The 19,171-nt window shown below is 40.0% G+C and overlaps 1 protein-coding gene across 1 annotated transcript in view; it reads right to left on the minus strand.

Moving 5' to 3' along the window:
• The window catches only part of PARD3B (par-3 family cell polarity regulator beta), a 439,781-nt gene that overhangs the window by 398,028 nt on the left and 22,582 nt on the right, over positions 1–19,171 (minus strand). The window contains exon 2 of the mRNA XM_054173397.1: positions 14,844–14,945. Coding sequence (XP_054029372.1) covers positions 14,844–14,945 — 102 coding nt within the window. The remainder of the gene's footprint in view (positions 1–14,843; positions 14,946–19,171) is intronic.

A 19,171-nucleotide genomic window follows, 5' to 3' on the forward strand; every position in this document is an offset into this window, starting at 1 on the left:
AGTCAAGGGGAAATGGAATGGTGAATCACTCAATGAAGACAATATAGTTACCATCCTTTGCTATATATCAAGCTACCTTCATGAGGGCTGAAAGGAGCAAGGAAGGTTCCTGAAGAAGGGATTCTGAATGCAAAAATGCTGTATCTTTGTAGGCTTTCATCTTTGCAAAAACAAAAACAACAAACAAAAACCACCACCAAACCCAACAAAAACCAACAAAACTTTAGAGGGGGGAAAATTCTTTGCTGAAGAGCACTTCATATTTGATTTCTCAGATGAATTGCTATTGTTTCCAAATGAGTTTACTCATCTACTTTGCGTTTATACATGTGACCAAACAGGATTCTAGCTATGAAGGCAGCACCTGACTTGCTGCTACTATAGAGCAACAAAACAGAACCTGTCATCTAAAAGAAGTAGTAAGTAAAGAGGTGAAGATTTTTACAGTTCTATACAAGGATTATATATATATTTAAAAAGTGCTATCAGGTAGTTTAGATTCATATTAATTTAGATTCTGACAACTTAAAGCTAAATACACCACACGGTGATCAAAGCTCCTCACATTAATACGTTTCATACCTACCTCCAGCAGTTTAGCTTCACTATCACAAAGGTACAGCAAAGTATCTTACGACACCTAGTTCTTGTTGCTGTATTCATAGAACCACAGAATGTCAGGGGTTGGGAGCTCATCTCCCTACATCATTCTATACTGACCTATAGGAATTTCTTATCATACAGGTTTCTTCCTCATAGCTTTGATTGCTATGAGGTAGATATAAGTGAAAGTTTGGGGAAAATCTTCTTTAAAGGCTGAACATAAAATGATGCAAGAAGAATCATGCTATCTAAGAAGAACTTTTCAAATGTCTTAATATAAAATGCATTAGCACCATATGAAAGATTCCCTAGATTTCAAACATGTAAAACATTAAGATCAGAAAAATCTCAGTACTCTGAAATTCAGTTCTTTGATTTCTTATCAGCCAGTAATCTCTGTGCAGTGCCAGGAAGGCAAGCAATTGTAACTTGAAAGTGCTATTAATATGACCTGGGTCAAGCTAAATCTAGCAGTTCAAGCTTATGACCTCAATCAACAGCACATGAGGACACTTTTTCAGCAAAAGAAGAGCAAGTCTTCATCTTTTCTAATGAAGATTCTTCCAAGAAAATCAACAGCAACTTGATTGTATTAAGGTAATTGCATGATCTACCATAGTATATTTTATTATCCTCTTGAGAATTATATGTTCAAGTTAAGAATGCACTGGAAAAAAGCATACTTTTTGAGGGTGTTAAATACACTAATTACTATACTAGCCTGTTAAATAATCATGTAAGAGGAGAACTTGAGTTCATCAAGCAGTTAGGTTTTATTTTATTTGAAAAAGGAAGACATGAAATTGTTTTGTTAGGACAGTAACAAAGCCCCCATAGATTTAAAACTAGCTGCTTGTATTGGTTTAAGCTGACTGGCTCCACTAGAAGGGATGAGGAATGGGGCTACCCCCACCCTGCGGTGGCACAGTGCCAGCTGGATCATATATTCTACACCATGATAACATCACACTCACTGCATGACAGGAAGGGGATGCCTGGACCTTGAAGTATATTATATAGCTTGTAAAGTATATTCTGTAGCTTGTAAGGTTTCAGGTTCTGTTTTTGTGGTTTTTCCCTGGCTTCCAGGCAAGGTGTGTCCCTTTTCTTCCAGTTTTTGGTTTGCACAGTTCATGGACAGGTCACATTCTGTTGTTTCCCCTGCTACTGCATACAACAGTATTATTTTTTTGCTTGTTTTCTTTTGTGTAATCTGACATCCCTGCAATAGAGTAGGAAATTGTCCTTATCTCAAATAACATCTCTGCCTCCCAGGCTCTTCTCAGGCACTCCTCCTCTCTTCCCTCCCTGCTCCCATCTGTGGGAGGAGGGGATTGTGAGAGTGGGCTGCATTAACCCAGGACACTACTTTTAATCAGCAAGTCATACACCACATAAACCTTTGCAAAAAGCAGAAGGTCCATCCAGCGGGTTGCCCAGAGTGACTCAACTCTCTCAAAATGGGGGAAGGAGCCTACAAGTGAGTTAGCAATGCTCACTGATAAGGCTTTAAATTAGGTTGAGAGGGAAGGGGATAAAACTAAGCCCATTAGAGACGAGCCTAGGGGTGTTGTGCTCACAACAAGGGTGAAACTGATAGCCCAGTTCCAGTGCATCTATACCAATGCACACAGCATGTGCAACAAACAGGAGGAACTAGAAACTATCATACAGCAGGACAGCTATGACATAGTGAAACAGTGCAGCTATACTCTGGCTTACAGAGCCTGACCTAATGTAACAGCAGAAAGGAGTGAAGCTTACAGTTGCACTCAGAGTGCATAGCCTGCTTTTTCTCTCCAAACCCAGATTTCAGATACCAAGAAAGGTGTGTCCTCACTGTGAACTCACACTGTCAACCACTGTACCAGCTGCATCTGAGACAGGATGCCTCTCAAGTATCTATAGTAGGTATTGTTGCAAAATAACCAATGAACTAGACCAGTGAGTAAGGCCTCCCTGTGGCACTCATCTTTCTCTTCTTATGGTCAGCTATTCTTCCTCAGCTTCAACTTCTGGATTAGCTGGCTTATCTCCTAGCAGGGAAGAAATCTTCAAAAACAAGGATGTCATTAAATGTCTGAATGGAGTTTGGGGTGAAAGAGCAAGAATCAGATAAATAGCACAACAATAGTGAGAAAACAGCTCTAATAGTTTCCTCAGAATTCAAAAAAGCCCCAAAATGTAAAGAAACTGGTACATGTGGAGCGAGCGCTGAATGGATTCAGTCAAGGGCTTGTAGAAGGCGGTAGCACAGCAGTTACATTTTTCATGCTGCAAAGTTCAGAATATTTTAACATTTCATTTCTTTCAGCTAGATTACCTACTCCTGGATGTCATTTCTTATAACAATGTCATTTCTTACAGCATTTTGCTGAATGCACATTTTAAAGGATTTTTTTGACTTTGTTTTTGTTTGGCTAATTAACTGAACTTTAGCTACACAGAAGTAGCATTGTATTTTGACCCTCACATGTGTAGTTGCAAATATAAGATTTCTGTTTTGTTTGGTTGGGGTTATTGATTTGTTTTACTTAAGTTGTTGAACTATTGTTCCACCTGTCTTTGAAGAAAGAGAACTGAATGCCCTCAAAACTTGAATCTTCAAATTACTATAACAATTTTTATATGGATGCCAACTTTGCAGAGTGATAACGGACTCAACAACAGGAAAGTGTTAATACCGAAAAGAAGCATAGAATCATTAAGGTTGGAAAACATCCTTAATATCGAGTCCAACCATTATCCTAATATTGCCAAATCCACTACTAAAACATGTCCCTAAGAACCACATTACACATTTTTGTAATGCCTTCAAGGATGCAAACTCCACTTCCTCGGGCAGTCTGTTCTAGTGCTTAACACCCTCTCAATGAAGAAATTTTTTCTTATGTCCAGTCTAAACCTCCCCTGACCCACTTGAGGCCATTTCCCCTTGCACTATTGCTTGCTACTTGGAAGAAGAGGTCGACACCCATCTCACTATAATCTCCTTTCAGGTAGTTGTAGAGAGCAAGGTCTCCCCTGTGCCTTCTTTTCTCCAGACCGGACAATCTCAGTTCCTTCAGCTGCTCCTCATAAGATTTGTAAGCAGGTTACGAACACAGGCAGCCTTTTAGTTCTTTGCAGAAGTTACTTCTAAAGTCCTACAAAGATGAAGACATGTTCTCTTACTCATGCACATTCTCAAAAGCTATTTAAAGAACAACAGGGATACCAAAAGGACAGTGCTGTCTCCATCCCTACAGCCCTACACACACATCAGCCTCTCCCATCTCACAAAGGCAGCACTAACTCATGCCTTAGTTGGCACTTTCAGTATAAGTCTACTATACTTCAGCTTCAAAGCTGCCTCTTCAACTAAAGTACGGAGTCAAAGTACTGTCAAACTACAGCAGGCATTCTGTTAGGCTCCATATTACACACACCCAGAAGCTGACACAACCAGATTATGCGTGCATTTTTTTTCTGGAAATTTATATAGTTTTGCTCAAACATGTCAGCTGTGCCTTAAATAAAATAAGGGTTGATGTTTCAAACCCACACACAAGAATTGGGTTGGTTTTAGTTTGGTTTTAAATTTTTAGGAGGGATTTTCTTTCACAATAGCAATGGCATCAGACCATTTCACAGTATCACAGTATCACCAAGGTTGGAAGAGACCTCAAAGATCATCGAGTCCAACCTGTCACCACAGACCTCATGACTAGACCATGGCACTAAGTGCCACATCCAATCTCCTCTTGAACACCTCCAGGGACGGCGACTCCACCACCTCCCTGGGCAGCCCATTCCAATGACGAATGACTCTCTCCATGAAGAACTTTCTCCTCACTTCGAGCCTAAACCTCCCCTGGCACAGCTTGAGACTGTGTCCTCTTGTTCTGGTGCTGGTTGCCTGGGAGAAGAGACCAACCCCTTCCTGGCTACAACCACCTTTCAGGTAGCTGTAGAGAGCAATAAGGTCTCCCCTGAGCCTCCTCTTCTCCAGGCTAAACAATCCCAGCTCCCTCAGCCTCTCCTCATAGGGCTTGTGCTCAAGGCCTCTCACCAGCCTTGTTGCCCTTCTCTGGACACGCTCAAGTGTCTCAATGTCCTTCTTAAACTGAGGGGCCCAGAACTGGACACAGTACTCAAGGTGTGGCCTAATCAATGCAGAGTACAGGGGCACAATGACCTCCCTGCTCCTGCTGGCCACAGTATTCCTAACGCAGGCCAGGATGCCATTGGCCCTCTTGGCCACCTGGGCACATTGCTGGCTCATGTTTAGGCAGCTGTCAACCAGCATCCCCAGGTCCCTCTCTGGGAGCTCTCCAGCCACTCTGACCCCAGCCTGTAGCTCTGCATGGGGTTGCTGTGGCCAAAGTGCAGCACCCGGCACTTGGACTTGTTAAATGCCATGCCATTGGACTCTGCCCATCTGTCCAGTCGGTCGAGGTCCCTCTGCAGAGCCCTTCTGCCTTCTAACTGACCAACATCTGCTCCCAACTTGGTGTCATTTGAAAATTGGCTGATGACTGGCTCAATCCCCTATGGATTCACTAATACATCATTACAATATTCCCATTACAACAGGAGACTTCAAAAATTGGTGGCAACTGCTGAAATCTAAGTAAGATTTCAACTTTCTGGAGGGAAGAGTCATCGTAATTAGAGGAACAGAACTTTACGTAGGTGTTAAGTACCTATCAAAAGTAATGGAAGCTTACTACACTGAAAGTTTCCCAAAACAGTACCAGGACCACCTTCAGTTCCTTGGGCCAGTACACAGGCACTTCTGAAAAGGGATGAAATGCCAGCAAAAAACCTCATCTCTTTCTCCACTGTCTTACACAACAAGGTATACCATGGCAGGCATTTATAATTCCTTGTATTGAAGTAGTCTTTGATTCCCTAACTGGAAAAACAGAACAAAAAGGCTGTTCCTCAATCCATTTGCAATCTAAATAGGATAAGGAAAATTATCATGGTAGAATCAGTGTGACTTTTTAAGACCTTAATCTAACCTAATTCCCCTGCAATGAGCTAGATCAGGTTGCTCAGAGCCCCATGCAACCTGACCTGGAATGTTTCCATGGATGGGGCTTCTACTGCCTCTCTGGGCAACTGGTGCCAGTGTTTCACCACCAAAACAAACCACCAAACCCCTGACATGAACAAATAAAAAATTCCCAAGCAAGCACACACAAACTTCCTTCTATCCAGTCCAAATCTCACCTCTTAGTTTAAAACCATTATCCCCTGTCCTTGTTACAGCAAGCTCTGCTAAAAAGACAGTCTATTTCCTGTAGACCCCTTTTAAGTACTGAAAGGTGACCATAAAATCTCTCCAGAGCCTTCTCTTCTCCAAACTGATTATCCCTAACTCTCTCAGCCTCCAAAGCATGTTATAAATAAACCACTAAGTGGAAGCATTTAAGGGTTCAGCTTATTTTATAGTAAGATAACCCACCAAATTATCTTCCTATGGAAAGGTTACATTATTTTCATAATGCACATCATTCCCTTGGTGAATATTAACATGTGTGCTTAATATGCACTTAAGCATCAACACATACATACACAGTTCCAAATATTTATTGGAAAGGAAACATCAAGGAAAATCATTAAAGACAAGTGTCTTATACAAAGAGATACTAACATTTTTTTCATCAGAAACTCCTTCAACACACCATTTCTGAACAGCCGCACTTAAAATTACCTCCCTCCATCCCTCTCCTTGTTTAAGGAACACAAACGGCTTCAGTAATCAGACCACCAATTAGCTACAGTACTTAGTTCCCAGGTGACAAAACACATTTTCAGGTCAAGAGAATGTGTTAAGAGTTGTACAGAAGAATGCTCCCCAAAAAACAAGTAACCACATCCCAAACCGGCCTGCTGTATGCTTTGTGGTTTGTTTTTTTTTTCCACTGCAAAATACAAATCATAAAGTAGAGTGATCAACACACAATTAAATCCGAAAAGGACAAGTTTCCCATTTACTTGTATCTTAACATCAGAAATATTAACTCCAGAATCTCCATTTTAGCATTTAAAGAGACTTATTCCAAAACTATCAGGAATTTATTAGCGTCACAGCTCCACTATCACAGTTCGTTTGGGGAGGGTGTTGTTTGTTTGGTGTGGGGTTTTTTGTTTTGGTTTGGGTTTTGTTTTGCTGTTGGTTTTTTTAATCTGAAAAAAACATAATAGCATGCTTACCACAAATGTAAAAACTCACATGGTGACAGATGTTCAAAGAAAGAGTTCACAGTTCAGAAACATTACACTGGGAAAAAAGGTTCAGCATTCATCTGGGAAGAACGCTCATAACCACATTTTTCACTTTTAAATGAGGTAGAGCTGAAATAAGTAACCCTTACAATATGTTCCAAGACAATATGTATTTTAAGCAAAATTACATTATACAGCACTAAATATGCAAAGGCTTATAGTTTTTTTTCTGTGATAAATAGGAAGTTAATTTATGCATGAAGGCACTGTGTTATGGCTCTAAATCTACAAAACTGAATGTTCTTTAATAAGCTAAGCAACATTTGACCAGGTGTCTGTTCTTAAGGCGATGAACTTATCTTGAAGCGCATTGCTAGACCTGAAGTTTATTACAGGAATCCTTCCAGTAACCAGAAGCGCATGATAGTGTAATTGCACACCCTGGAATGTAATACCACACTTAAAAAATGGTTATTTTAATGATTGCACTAATGAGTTCTGAACTTCCAACCTATGTGCATACAGTTTCGTAATTACACAGCTTGAAATCCTCATCAGCAAATCCAAATGCTTCTGAAATCCGAATCATTTTATAACCTTGAATAATGCATAGCGCCTCTGCAGCAAGAAATTAAAACAAATTTCATAAAAATGCAAAGCTTCATAATCTGCATTCTAAAAGAAACTGCATTACTGAAATAAAGTATTGCTTAGTAAGTACTAATGATGGTGATTTCCACCCCTCACCTGCTTAGTACTCACAGTTCACTTCAAAACCAAACAGGCTAACCCCTAACAAGATTTCCTTTTTGATATATGTATACACACTCGCGCACACACACTCACAGCATACCCTACTGCACAAGAGAAAAATCAGACATCTGATTCCTAAACAAGCAATGGCTCAAAATGGCAGAAACCCTTTTCTTCTTGAAAAGTGTGAAAATGTTGTGTGTTTTGTTTTGTGTATTTTTAACAGGCAGCAGCTTGACTGGTTTGCATATCATTTAACACAAAACCAAAACTCCATCTTAGTTCATTCAAAGGGACAGCAAACCAAGATCTCCAATCTTTCCACAAGAATGTCCTCCATCCCCAGTGCCTTTCTTCATTTGTTTTTAAACTACAGGTAAAGCCTAGATAAACCCAGTTTTCCAGCAAGTATTGGTACTGTTCTTTTGAACAAGCTAAAAAGCTTGTGACTCAAGATGAGGGGAAAAGCCATCACCAAAATCAGTGCAAAAGGATAGATACTTCATTTTGATTCAAGATTTTCTTTGTCTCACATTCTCTGTATTTTAAGATAAATGTAGTATTCACCATACAACCCTTCTAATACTTCCCTTCCTTCTAATACTTCCCTTCCTTGTAGATGTATGATGCATTGCTCATTACCAGACATTTGCAGAATGCTTACACTAGGATTTCCATGAAAGAACATGATGGTTACATGAAGGTTTTATTCACACTAGTGTTTTGTCTTTGTATCTTCATTGCCCAGAACTAGGTATCAAATAAGTAAACAAATACTGTCAGCAGTAACAATTTCATACCCCAATAACACTGATTAAGAGACATTACAAATGAAATCGTTTACTAATTATTTATACAAGGAAGAAACAGAATACTCTAAATATAGCAAAGATAACAACACTGTATCATGCTTTTGGAAGTTGTAAACTTGTTATTCAGAATCAAAGTTAAATACGTTTTAATTTTTCCCAATTTAGGGTTTGAAAGAAGAATGAATTATTATTAGCCATCATTTTCCTAATCAAATTTTAAGATTTCCACTCATCTTTAGGTTCTTGTTACAAAACATGAACGCAAAGTTAGATGCTGTATGGAAGAGTCAGAGACAAGTATCTCCACATATTCTGGCACAGATCCAAACCACAGCCAGAAAAATGATACTTAAGAGAAAAACATTAAAACCAAATCAAAGAACAGCTGCCCTTACACACCAGTTTTACCAAATGTCTGCAATGCTATTTTTTTAACTAATCCCCATTTTATCTTACTAGCACAAAGGAGAGAAACACAAAAAATCAGCTGCCTCTGGACAACAGTTCTCAAACATGGCAAACTTACAGAAGTGTAACTCGGATTGTGCCAGAAACAAAAAGTATCAGAAGTCTGAAGTATGAATTTCCTGTAAAAAGTTTCACAGTAAAAGCACACATACTAAACCAGTGATTTGGCCACGGCATTAACCAAACAAATGTCACAGAACATTCACAGAATCACTGAATATTATGGGTTGGAAGAGACCTCAAAAGATCTTCTGGTCCAATCCCCCTGACAGAGCAGGATCACCTAGAGTGGGTCACACAGGTACACATCCTAGCAGTTTTGAATGTCTCCAGAGAAGTTAACTCCACAACAAGCCTGCTACAGTGCTATGTCACCCTCATAGTGAAAAAGTTTTTCTTTACATTCATATGCAACCTACTATGCTCCTATGTCCTTGTCCCATCACCAGACATGACTGAGAAAAGCCTGGCTCTGTCCTCCTGATGCTCCCCCTTCACATATTTATAAACATTAATGAGGTCACCCCTCAAGTCTTTTCCAAGCTAAAGAGACCCAAATCCCTCAGCCTTGCCTCATAAAGATGATGTTCCACTCTATCTTTGTGGCTCTGCACTGGACTCTTTCAAGCAGTTTCATGAGGTCCTTCTTGAATTGAGAGGCCCAGAACTGGACAAAATATTCCAGATATGGCCTCACAAGAGCAGAGTAGAGGGGGACAAAAACCTCTCTTGACCTACCAGGACTCTGTAGGCCTGTTGTCTAACAGGACTCCCAGTTATTTTTCCCCAGACCTGCTCTCCAACAGGTCAGTCCCCAACCTATACTGGTCCATGGGGCTGGTCTTTCTCAAGACTCTACACTTGTCCTTATTATTATTTTTTATTAAGTTTGTCCCAGCCCAACTCTCCAGCCTGTCCAGGTCTCCCTGAAAGGCAGCACAGTCTTCAGGTGTGCCAGCCACTCCTCCCAGTTTTGAGTCATCAGCAAACCTGCTGACAGTGTACTCCGTTCCCTCATCCAGGTTGTTGATGAATATATTGAATAGTACTTGTCCCAGTACCGACCCCTGAGGGACTCCACTAGATACAAGCTTCCAACTAGACTCTGCACCATAGTCCAGAGCAACACTCACCACCTTTTAGAGAGAGAAAAAAACAAAATAAAATCTATAATTTGGTACAGATTTAAGGAACAGTACAGCATACGAGCAACAATACACCCAACCGAACTATCCTGTACAGCAGCACACTTAAAAAGTTACCTCAACATTAAATGAAACTAATAATACTAAATTGCTTTCTGTGCCAGCAGTCATCTCTCTTACATGCTTACTCTTACATCAAAGTGAATTTTAATATTTTTTTTAAAAACTTCTCCAGGGGAAAGTTAAATATTATGCAACAACTTGTAGAGCAGTCTACATAAAAACCTACTGTAAGCATAGGTAAAAAAATTCTCAGTTGCTCTGCTTTTCCTAAAAGCTTCTACACTCCTACAGTCTACTGTTGTAAACAAACTGCAGAGTACAAAACTGTTTTGCATACCAGTTATCATAAATTACAAAACTCTAGAGAAAATACAAAACAGGTCAGTTACACAGAAGTCTACGAGTTCAAACCATATTTCTCCAACTTAAGTATGCCTAACTTGCAGGGATCCTGTATTTGAGAATTAAACCATAGAAAGAGATCTGTAAAGCATGATGCTTTCAGGCTTAGTGCTGACCCCTGGACAGTATTTAAACAAGCCACTGTCCAGACCTCTGCCACTGATTTGCAGGCCTTGACCCTTTTGCTGTATTTTCTCTGCCCCATCCCACTGGAGGGGGGCAGGAAGGAGCAAGCAAGCTGCTGTGTCATGTTTAGTGGCAGCTGGGTGGGCTTAAACCATGACAGAAGTTTAAACTTAACTTTTCCTTTAAGCTACGCAACTTCTAATGAGTTAACACAGTGCTTCATTACATTTTGTGTCCCCAGGTGTTTGTATTTGGAAACAAAACAAAAACCACCAAACAAATATCAGAGGGGAAACCGAGAAGAGTACATTTAGTCTATTCATTGAAGGCATGAGCCAACCCCAGGCTCAAGGGTATGCCATGATATGAAGGAAAATGTTCTGCACTCATCTTTTGCACAGCATAGCAATTTTCTTAGGTCATTTATAGCTTCAGTATACTAAAAGCAGACAATGTAACTAGTGTGTTTTTATTCAAATGACAAAATTTGGAGGTTTTAATTAGTTAGATCCTTCATTCAGAGTAAATCAGGACACAAGCCACTTGGTAGAGAACAGTGAAAATACACTACACTTTAAAACTATTCAACACTAGCTATGACATTTAATTTGGGCCACAAATTATTGAGGTGGCAGCAGCAAGAGGGGCTCTCATCATGGGAGATTTCCATGACACAAGTTACTAAATACAGGTCTACTAATTTAGACCCATTTTATATGCAAATAGAACAAGCCATCTCCTCCAACATGCATTTTCAACTATGCTGTCGACCACAATGAATATCATCCACTGTACTGACTATTTGCTGAATTTTTATTAATTGTGTTCAAAAGGAAACAATTAAGTTAAAATAAGCAGAGCTCAAAAACACCACCACTCCCAATAACAGGCATTTTGCATCCCAGTGTCATAATTTCACAGTGCTGGAAAGTGACAATTCCATGTTTTGCTTTCTCTCAATGACTTCCAGACCAGAGCAGCACTTGCTGCTTACCTCCTTAAAAGTCTGTTGTCAAGGACTGTCAAAAACTTTAGAAATTGCAAATAAATTATATCTGATAGGGCTCTACAATTCATTGTTTTGTTGCCACAGTGAAAGAATTTCAATATATTCACACACGTGTTTTCCTTTGAAAAAACTCTGCTAATTTACATAGAATACATAGAATACATAGAATAAACCAGGTTGGAAGAGACCTTCAAGATCATCGCGTCCAACCCATCAACCAATCCAACACCGCCCAAGCAACTAACCCACAGCACCAAGTACCCCGTCAAGTCTTCTCCTAAAAACCTCCAGTGATGGCGACTCCACCACCTCCCCAGGCAGCCCATTCCAATGTGCAATCACTCTTTCTGTATAGAACTTTTTTCTAACATCCAGCCTGAACCTCCCCTGGCGCAGCCTGAGACTGTGTCCTCTTGTTCTGGTACTGCTTGCCTGGGAGAAGAGACCAACATCCGTCTGTCTACAACCTCCCTTCAGGTAGTTGTAGAGAGTAATAAGGTCACCCCTGAGTCTCCTCTTCTCCAGGCTAAGCAACCCCAGCTCCCTCAGCCTCTCCTCGTAGGGCTTATGTTCCAAACCCCTCAACAACTTTGTTGCTCTTCTCTGGACTCGTTCCAGCAAGTCAACATCCTTCCTAAACTGAGGGGCCCAGAACTGGACACAGTACTCGAGGTGCGGCCTAACCAGTGCAGTGTACAGGGGCAGAATGACCTCCCTGCTCCTGCTGGCCACACTGTTCCTGATGCAGGCCAGGATGCCATTGGCCCTCTTAGCTGCCTGGGCACACTGCAGGCTCATGTTCAGTCTACCATCGACCAGCACCCCCAGGTCCCTCTCAGCCTGACTGCTCTCCAGCCACTCTGACCCCAGCCTGTAGCTCTGCATGGGGTTGTTGTGGCCAATGTGCAGAACCCGGCACTTGGATGTGTTAAATCTCATGCCGTTGGACTCTGCCCATCTGTCCAGCCTGTCGAGGTCCCTCTGCAGAGCCTCTCTACCCTCCAGCAGATCAACTCCTGCGCCCAGCTTGGTGTCGTCAGCAAATTTACTGATGATGGACTCGATGCCCTCGATGCTGCTATCAAAGTAAGATCTTGAGCAGAGTAACTCTAAAAAGCATCAGCTAGTCTCCTCTGCTACTAAAGAGCCTGAATTTTGCCAGTGCTAAATACACCTTTTGTTAAAGGCACTGAGATTAAGGGCAACAGTTATTTTTACAGAGAGTGACTGATTTCATGACAGACTGCAGTACTGGCTTGGATGTATAAGAAAGGATTATTAAGGACAAGCAAGCAACAAAGCCATGGCCTAATCATTTATCACACATACAGATAATCATAACCATAGAGAATCAGTGCACACATAAATACACCAAAAATTCTTTTGTCTATTTAGTAACATTAAATATCAAATTAATTATCAGGTCAAACAGATCTAAGTATCTCATCCTCTTTTTGCAGAGCTTAAAGATCTCCTAGTCAACATTCTCAGTGTGCAGCAGTGCTGGCAAAGGCTCAAAGTCTAACAGGCCACAACAAAACTATTAAAAATATTTGGAAGCCTTTATAGGGCTGGTTCTTTGTTATCAGTTCAAACCAAACCTTGCAGTAGGTAGTACAGTCAGCTTACACATGTCATGGTCCAATTCCACTCTCAAATGAAAGGATTTTTGACCTCTAACCAACAGTACCCTTACATGATCCTCCCCTAGTTTAATCAAAAAACCCCGATTTGTACCTGCAGCTGCTGCTGCTCAGCAAGTCTTACTTATCACAGTTTGATGAAGCCTTCTGAAGAAGATAGCTGTGATGCATCATGTGTAATTGAAACATCACAGGAATAGAAATGAGTCTGCTCTACTCCTAAACCCCACCAGACCACTTTAGTAAGATCCCAGTTTTCCAGTGCTTTCTCCTCCAGGCAGCCTCAGAAAATAGAGTCTCACCTAGTACAGTTATAACAGAAGATGCTTAAATCCACAGCTATGCTTGGACTAAACATATGCAAAACAGTGAGACCCACCAATAAAGTATAGCAAAGGCTTTGGCAACAAGTTTATAAGCTGCATGTTTTATCAAATATTCTGCTAACTGCTGTTCATATTTGCCTAAGTTTTCCCGCATCAGTAATTAACTAGAGGAAATCCTGGCTGGACATGTTAATTTTTTTTAACTGATGTGACCAGTAATACATTTCCCTTCGATGTCTTATCTCAGTTGATGACAACTTACGCTTACGGTGTCATCCTTTATATACTGTATTGCTGTGTCAATGAGCAGAACCCAGCCTTTACTGGAAAAGTCTTGGCATGCTTTATGTACACTTTCAGTAAATATGAACAATCAAGAAACACAAATTTGATAAAAAGAACCAAACCAGCATTTTTGTTTGCAATATACAATTTCTATTTGTAAATCATCAAGCCTATGGCACAAAGCTATTTGTCTGAATGAACAGGCATAACTCATGTTTGGATCCGTGGTTTCAAGATGCTAGATTTTTTTCCCCTCCAATTTTGTGAGGGGAAAAATAAAGAAAAAAACCCCAATAGTACTATAAATATAACCCCTCCTTCTCTATGCAGAAATAAATCACCAATTATTTTCCCAAAACTGAATTTTCCTAATAATAGCAAAATAAAATTAAAAGGGGTATCTTTGCAGCTCCCACTTCTCTACCCAAAAAGGACATCTACGTTATGTTAATTGAAAGTTAGAGACTCAGAGCTTTTAAAATTAATGACTGGCCTACTTAGACTCTCAGAAGCAAATCATCGGAACTCCTCCTGAAATTTAACACAGCTGAGGCAGCTGTTCTTGTCATTGCAGGACTTGTCTATTTTGTCACACATTCAACCATGACATCTGAATGATGAACAAAAATATTCGAAGCGAGCAAAGAGAATATATTTTAAGTGGCATGAAACAACAAAAAAGGTGCCTTCACCACTTTATTTTCAAACAGCACTAAAAAGAAACACAAGAACTGTTTGAAAAGATTAAGTCCTAAATCAGGTGCTGTGGTCCTCTGATAATCTTCATTGCTTTGGTCATATGGAGGATTTTCCAGCCCCCCTTGCAGTCCCACTCCAGAAACAGAGCCATAGCACCTATAGGCAAATGTATTTAATTTAACCATATTTAACACTCCCTTTACCGACCAGATGTCCAAGAAATGAGAATGTAAAATTAGTTATTTGAAAAGACATAGCAAACAGCAAAAGTAGTGTTTTCATCCAAGCTCTACCTTATCTTTGTCTTCCACAACATCTGCCAGTACATCATCTGGGTCCAGGATTCCTCCATCTGTGTACTCCAGGTGGTGAATATTTACCCAGGAATTGGGATCCTATAAAACAGATATGAGACTTCTTAACCTCACCTTGCAAGGTTTTAGCACCACTGGACAAAGCAGTTATGAAGCCCATTTGCTTCTCACCCATTTCCCCTCTTCAGTCCTGAGGTAGGAGCTTGAAGCCACTACCAGAAACCAAAACCAAGAAAGAGAATGAAAACTAGTGGCACATGACACTTAACTACAGAACACTTTGCAAATGATATTTGAAATATGTGTTTCTACTTCATTATTATACTTACTTAAACAGTAAAAAATAAGGAGAAATTAAGCTTTTTGTGGTTTACAATAGTTTATAGTTGGACCATTCAAGTTATTATCTACATGCACATATAAATAAATAAATAAATATATGTATACACCTCTCCTGCCCTGAAACTGTAAAGAGTCCATGCAGCACACTCTACAGTTTCAGGGCAGGAGAGGTGTAGATGTATGTAAAAAACACCCATCATTTTTTCCTGAGGAGGTAGGTCAGGCTAATGTGGCAAAACCCAAACTAATAAAACTAGTTTGTTTTCACAAATAAATGCTCTCAAATTGCAGTGTTACATTGTGTACCATATTAACAGGGATCACGCTAGTCTCCCAAAACTAATGCTCTCCTCATATACCATTAACTACTTGAATAACTGGAAGCTGAGCAATCATTCCATTAACCCTGAAGCCAAAAGGCTCAAGAGTGCACTGCTCAATTGCAAATTCTCCTGGACTTGAAATACAAATCAGGGAGCAGACACATTCAAACCATTCCAGCTACCTGTGTGCATGTAACATTCAAGGGGAACAGGCTAAGTGCTAGTTAGGATTGAGTTGCCTATTTCCCATACTACTCTTCCAACAAGTGGGGAGGGTGCAACAAGCTGGGAGAGGACACAACCAGGACAGCTGACCCCAACCAACCAGAGGGATAATCTACACCAGATGACACACCATGCTCATCAATAAAAGCTGGGGGAAAGAAGGAAAAGGAGGGAGAAGGGGGGGCAGAGTTGTGTGTGCAGTTTCTTTATTACCTATTAAACTGCCTTTATCTCAACCCATGAATTCTCAGCTGTACCCTTACAATTCTCCTCCTCAGCCCACTGGGCAAGGATGTGCAAGCAGCCATGTAGGGCTTAGCTGCCTCAGATTAACCCAAAGCCTTCCTAACCCCTTGTGCTTGTTTGAAGGTTAAGTACACCTAAGGTACAGTATGACAAAAAGACAATCACCCAATTAAGCACATTAAAGCATCTATATTTGTAATATGCCTATTTAATCTGCAATTTACCTCTAAACAGTTGTTTCACTTGGCACTGAAACCACCCATTTGTGAAACAGCAAATGCTCATTCATTCTAGGTTATCAGGTGTTCAAAATTGTCAAATTTAAGAAAAATCCATTAACACACTTTTGTCTCTGCAAAGTGATGTAGTGTTGACAACTATTACAGTTCAAAGCTCATGGTTAAAGATCATGGTTTAAGCATTGTTACCATAACCACAAAATTCTAAGATAGAATAGAATACATAGAATACATAGAATAAACCAGGTTGGAAGAGACCTTCAAGATCATCACGTCCAACCCATCAACCAATCCAACACCGCCCAAGCAACTAACCCACAGCACCAAGTACCCCGTCAAGTCTTCTCCTAAAAACCTCCAGTGATGGCGACTCCACCACCTCCCCAGGCAGCCCATTCCAATGTGCAATCACTCTTTCTGTATAGAACTTTTTTCTAACATCCACCCTGAATCTCCCCTGGCGCAGCCTGAGACTGTGTCCTCTTGTTCTGGTACTGCTTGCCTGGGAGAAGAGACCAACATCCGTCTGTCTACAACCTCCCTTCAGGTAGTTGTAGAGAGTAATAAGGTAGGTATGAATAGGCATAGAAGAAATGTACCTCTGTGCAAGAAGCAAGCATGTTGACTTGCATCAATCTACCTAATGCAGAAGCCTCCTGAAAGAGTGCCACTTGACCCTACAGATACATCCAGAAAATACTCCCTCAAACTGGAATGCACCAGTAGCTACTGATGTTCCCCCTGAATCTTTTAACTAACTCAACAATAAATGGTATCCATTATTAGTAACACTAAAACAGTATACTTGAAAACCACTCCTTTGAATTAGGCAAACGTCTGCAGGTAACGTTTTTTTGCCTGAAGCTATATTAAAATCTGTTACATGTGCTATGCCATTTAAGTGTCCTGTAGACAGAATAAATCTGGGAAGGGGGGAAACAAAAACAGCTGATTAAAATACTTTGCTATCAATGTTCACTTCTATTCATGATTCAGTATGTGCACCAACTCAGATGAGTCACTGAAAAAGAAACAAAGGAAAAAAGGAGTGCAAAAACTGGACTGTCCCAAGAGAATGCAGTGGGTTCGCAGGAAATGAGCTCAAGACACACAGCCATCTTAGACTACATTAAGCTTAACAAAATCCTAATCTTCCTTTTACTTTGGGACACAACAAATACAGTAATTTAATGTTTTTTTTTAGCAGCCACATCAAGGGAAAACAGTCTCTTAAAGCAGTCTCTGAAAGAACAGAAGATGCCATTTCTCAGTCTTGTGTAACAAGTGCAGCCAATGTTAAGATTCTTCAAAAGAAATGAATGACAATTGACACTGAAGTACAACCAAAGCAGAACAGGATCCACAGTATCCTTAGCAGGAAAATATTTCTTAATAGTGTAGGTACTGCTCCCACACACACTATGACTCAGGTGTGCACAATGTGAAGCCACCATGATCTTTTAATATCAAGAGATTCTCCAATTCCAGTAACCACCAGAAACTACAATAAAACTGTACACTTGCAGTTTTGGAAATACACATCTGAAATTGGCTTCTATTAACTTGATCAGAACTCCATCTCTGAAAGTTAAAAAGCAACTACCACACAGAGGGAGACAGAGATGTTCGATGAAGCAAACAGTAACCAGTTCCAGACAGCCTTGGTGGAGGAAATTCCCTCTGCACATCACAGAAGTAACAAAAGGTCTTCTGACCAGCAAAATCATTCACTCATTCCAAAGAGATTTCAAAGTCAGAACAATTTTTGTTCATTGGATGAACTCCAAATACTACCACACGCAGGATACAAAGTCTCATACTAAAAATAAATAAATAAATGAATAATCAAATCTACAAAATCTACATAGGAATTAATTCTGTGGTTATTTAGTCATACCAAGAGTCCAGACAGCTTCAATAAATAAAACATCACTATTTTAACTAACTTGACATAACAAACAAGCTACTAACTACCAGCAGATGCAGGAGTTGAATATCTTAACTCATGAATAGCATTTCATCCACACATGTAGGGGATGGACAGTAACAGCAGGAAAAATAATGTGCACACATCTAGTATGTTTTACACATTTAGAGCTCAAAAGGAGTACAATAGGTCTGTACCACATGAAAATGGTACATCCAAAAATAGAATCAAAACTTTCCTCAGAAAGGGATGGTCTTACTTGAAGTCTCTTATGTTTCAGTAAACACAGCAATCACAAAGAGCATCAAGAACACTTCAAGTTTCCATACATTCTAAAGCTGATGGGCAGGAGATTGCATTTCCAAAGCAACAGAGCAACTTTATCAAGTGTATCAGTGGAGCTCTTGCAAAACAGACAGCTTTTCTGCTTCTACAGTATCTTCTGGAAGGTCTGAAAGTCAGAACCCAGTAACATCAGTAAGAGGTGGCAGATTGCTGCAATTTAATACAGGCAAAGGGTTGATTCCCAGATTCCAGATGTTTGCTTCAGTGAAACAACACTTATTATCTGTTGGAAATAGAAAATGCTGGATTTTTAAGTCCTCCAAGAATCATCACTGGAACTTCACACATTCAAGAAGAACAAACTTGTTTTGAAAAACAAATGATGAGTCTTTTGCAAAAGTGAAATACTAAGGGAGGCCTAAAAGCTCTGGATAATATTGGAGTATGATTACTGTCTATCTGTGCTTCTAAATACCCTCCTGTTAGCAAGGTCATTTAAGAGAAAACACATGTTCATGCTTTCTTCCAAAGCACTCCAAAAAGATTCTAACAGTGTAAGCGGGAAGAAGTTCTCTTACAGCTCAGTATGCAGAAGTTTAGGTGAAGTACACAACAGAAATATCTAAATATGTAAAGGAAAAGCATGAATAAGTATAATTGATACCAACACTTCCCAAATGAATATTGAACAGTTACTCTAACGTGCATTTTACCTTAGGG

Source organism: Dryobates pubescens, chromosome 2, assembly GCF_014839835.1.
Source record: "Dryobates pubescens isolate bDryPub1 chromosome 2, bDryPub1.pri, whole genome shotgun sequence".
Lineage (NCBI taxonomy): Eukaryota > Metazoa > Chordata > Aves > Piciformes > Picidae > Dryobates > Dryobates pubescens.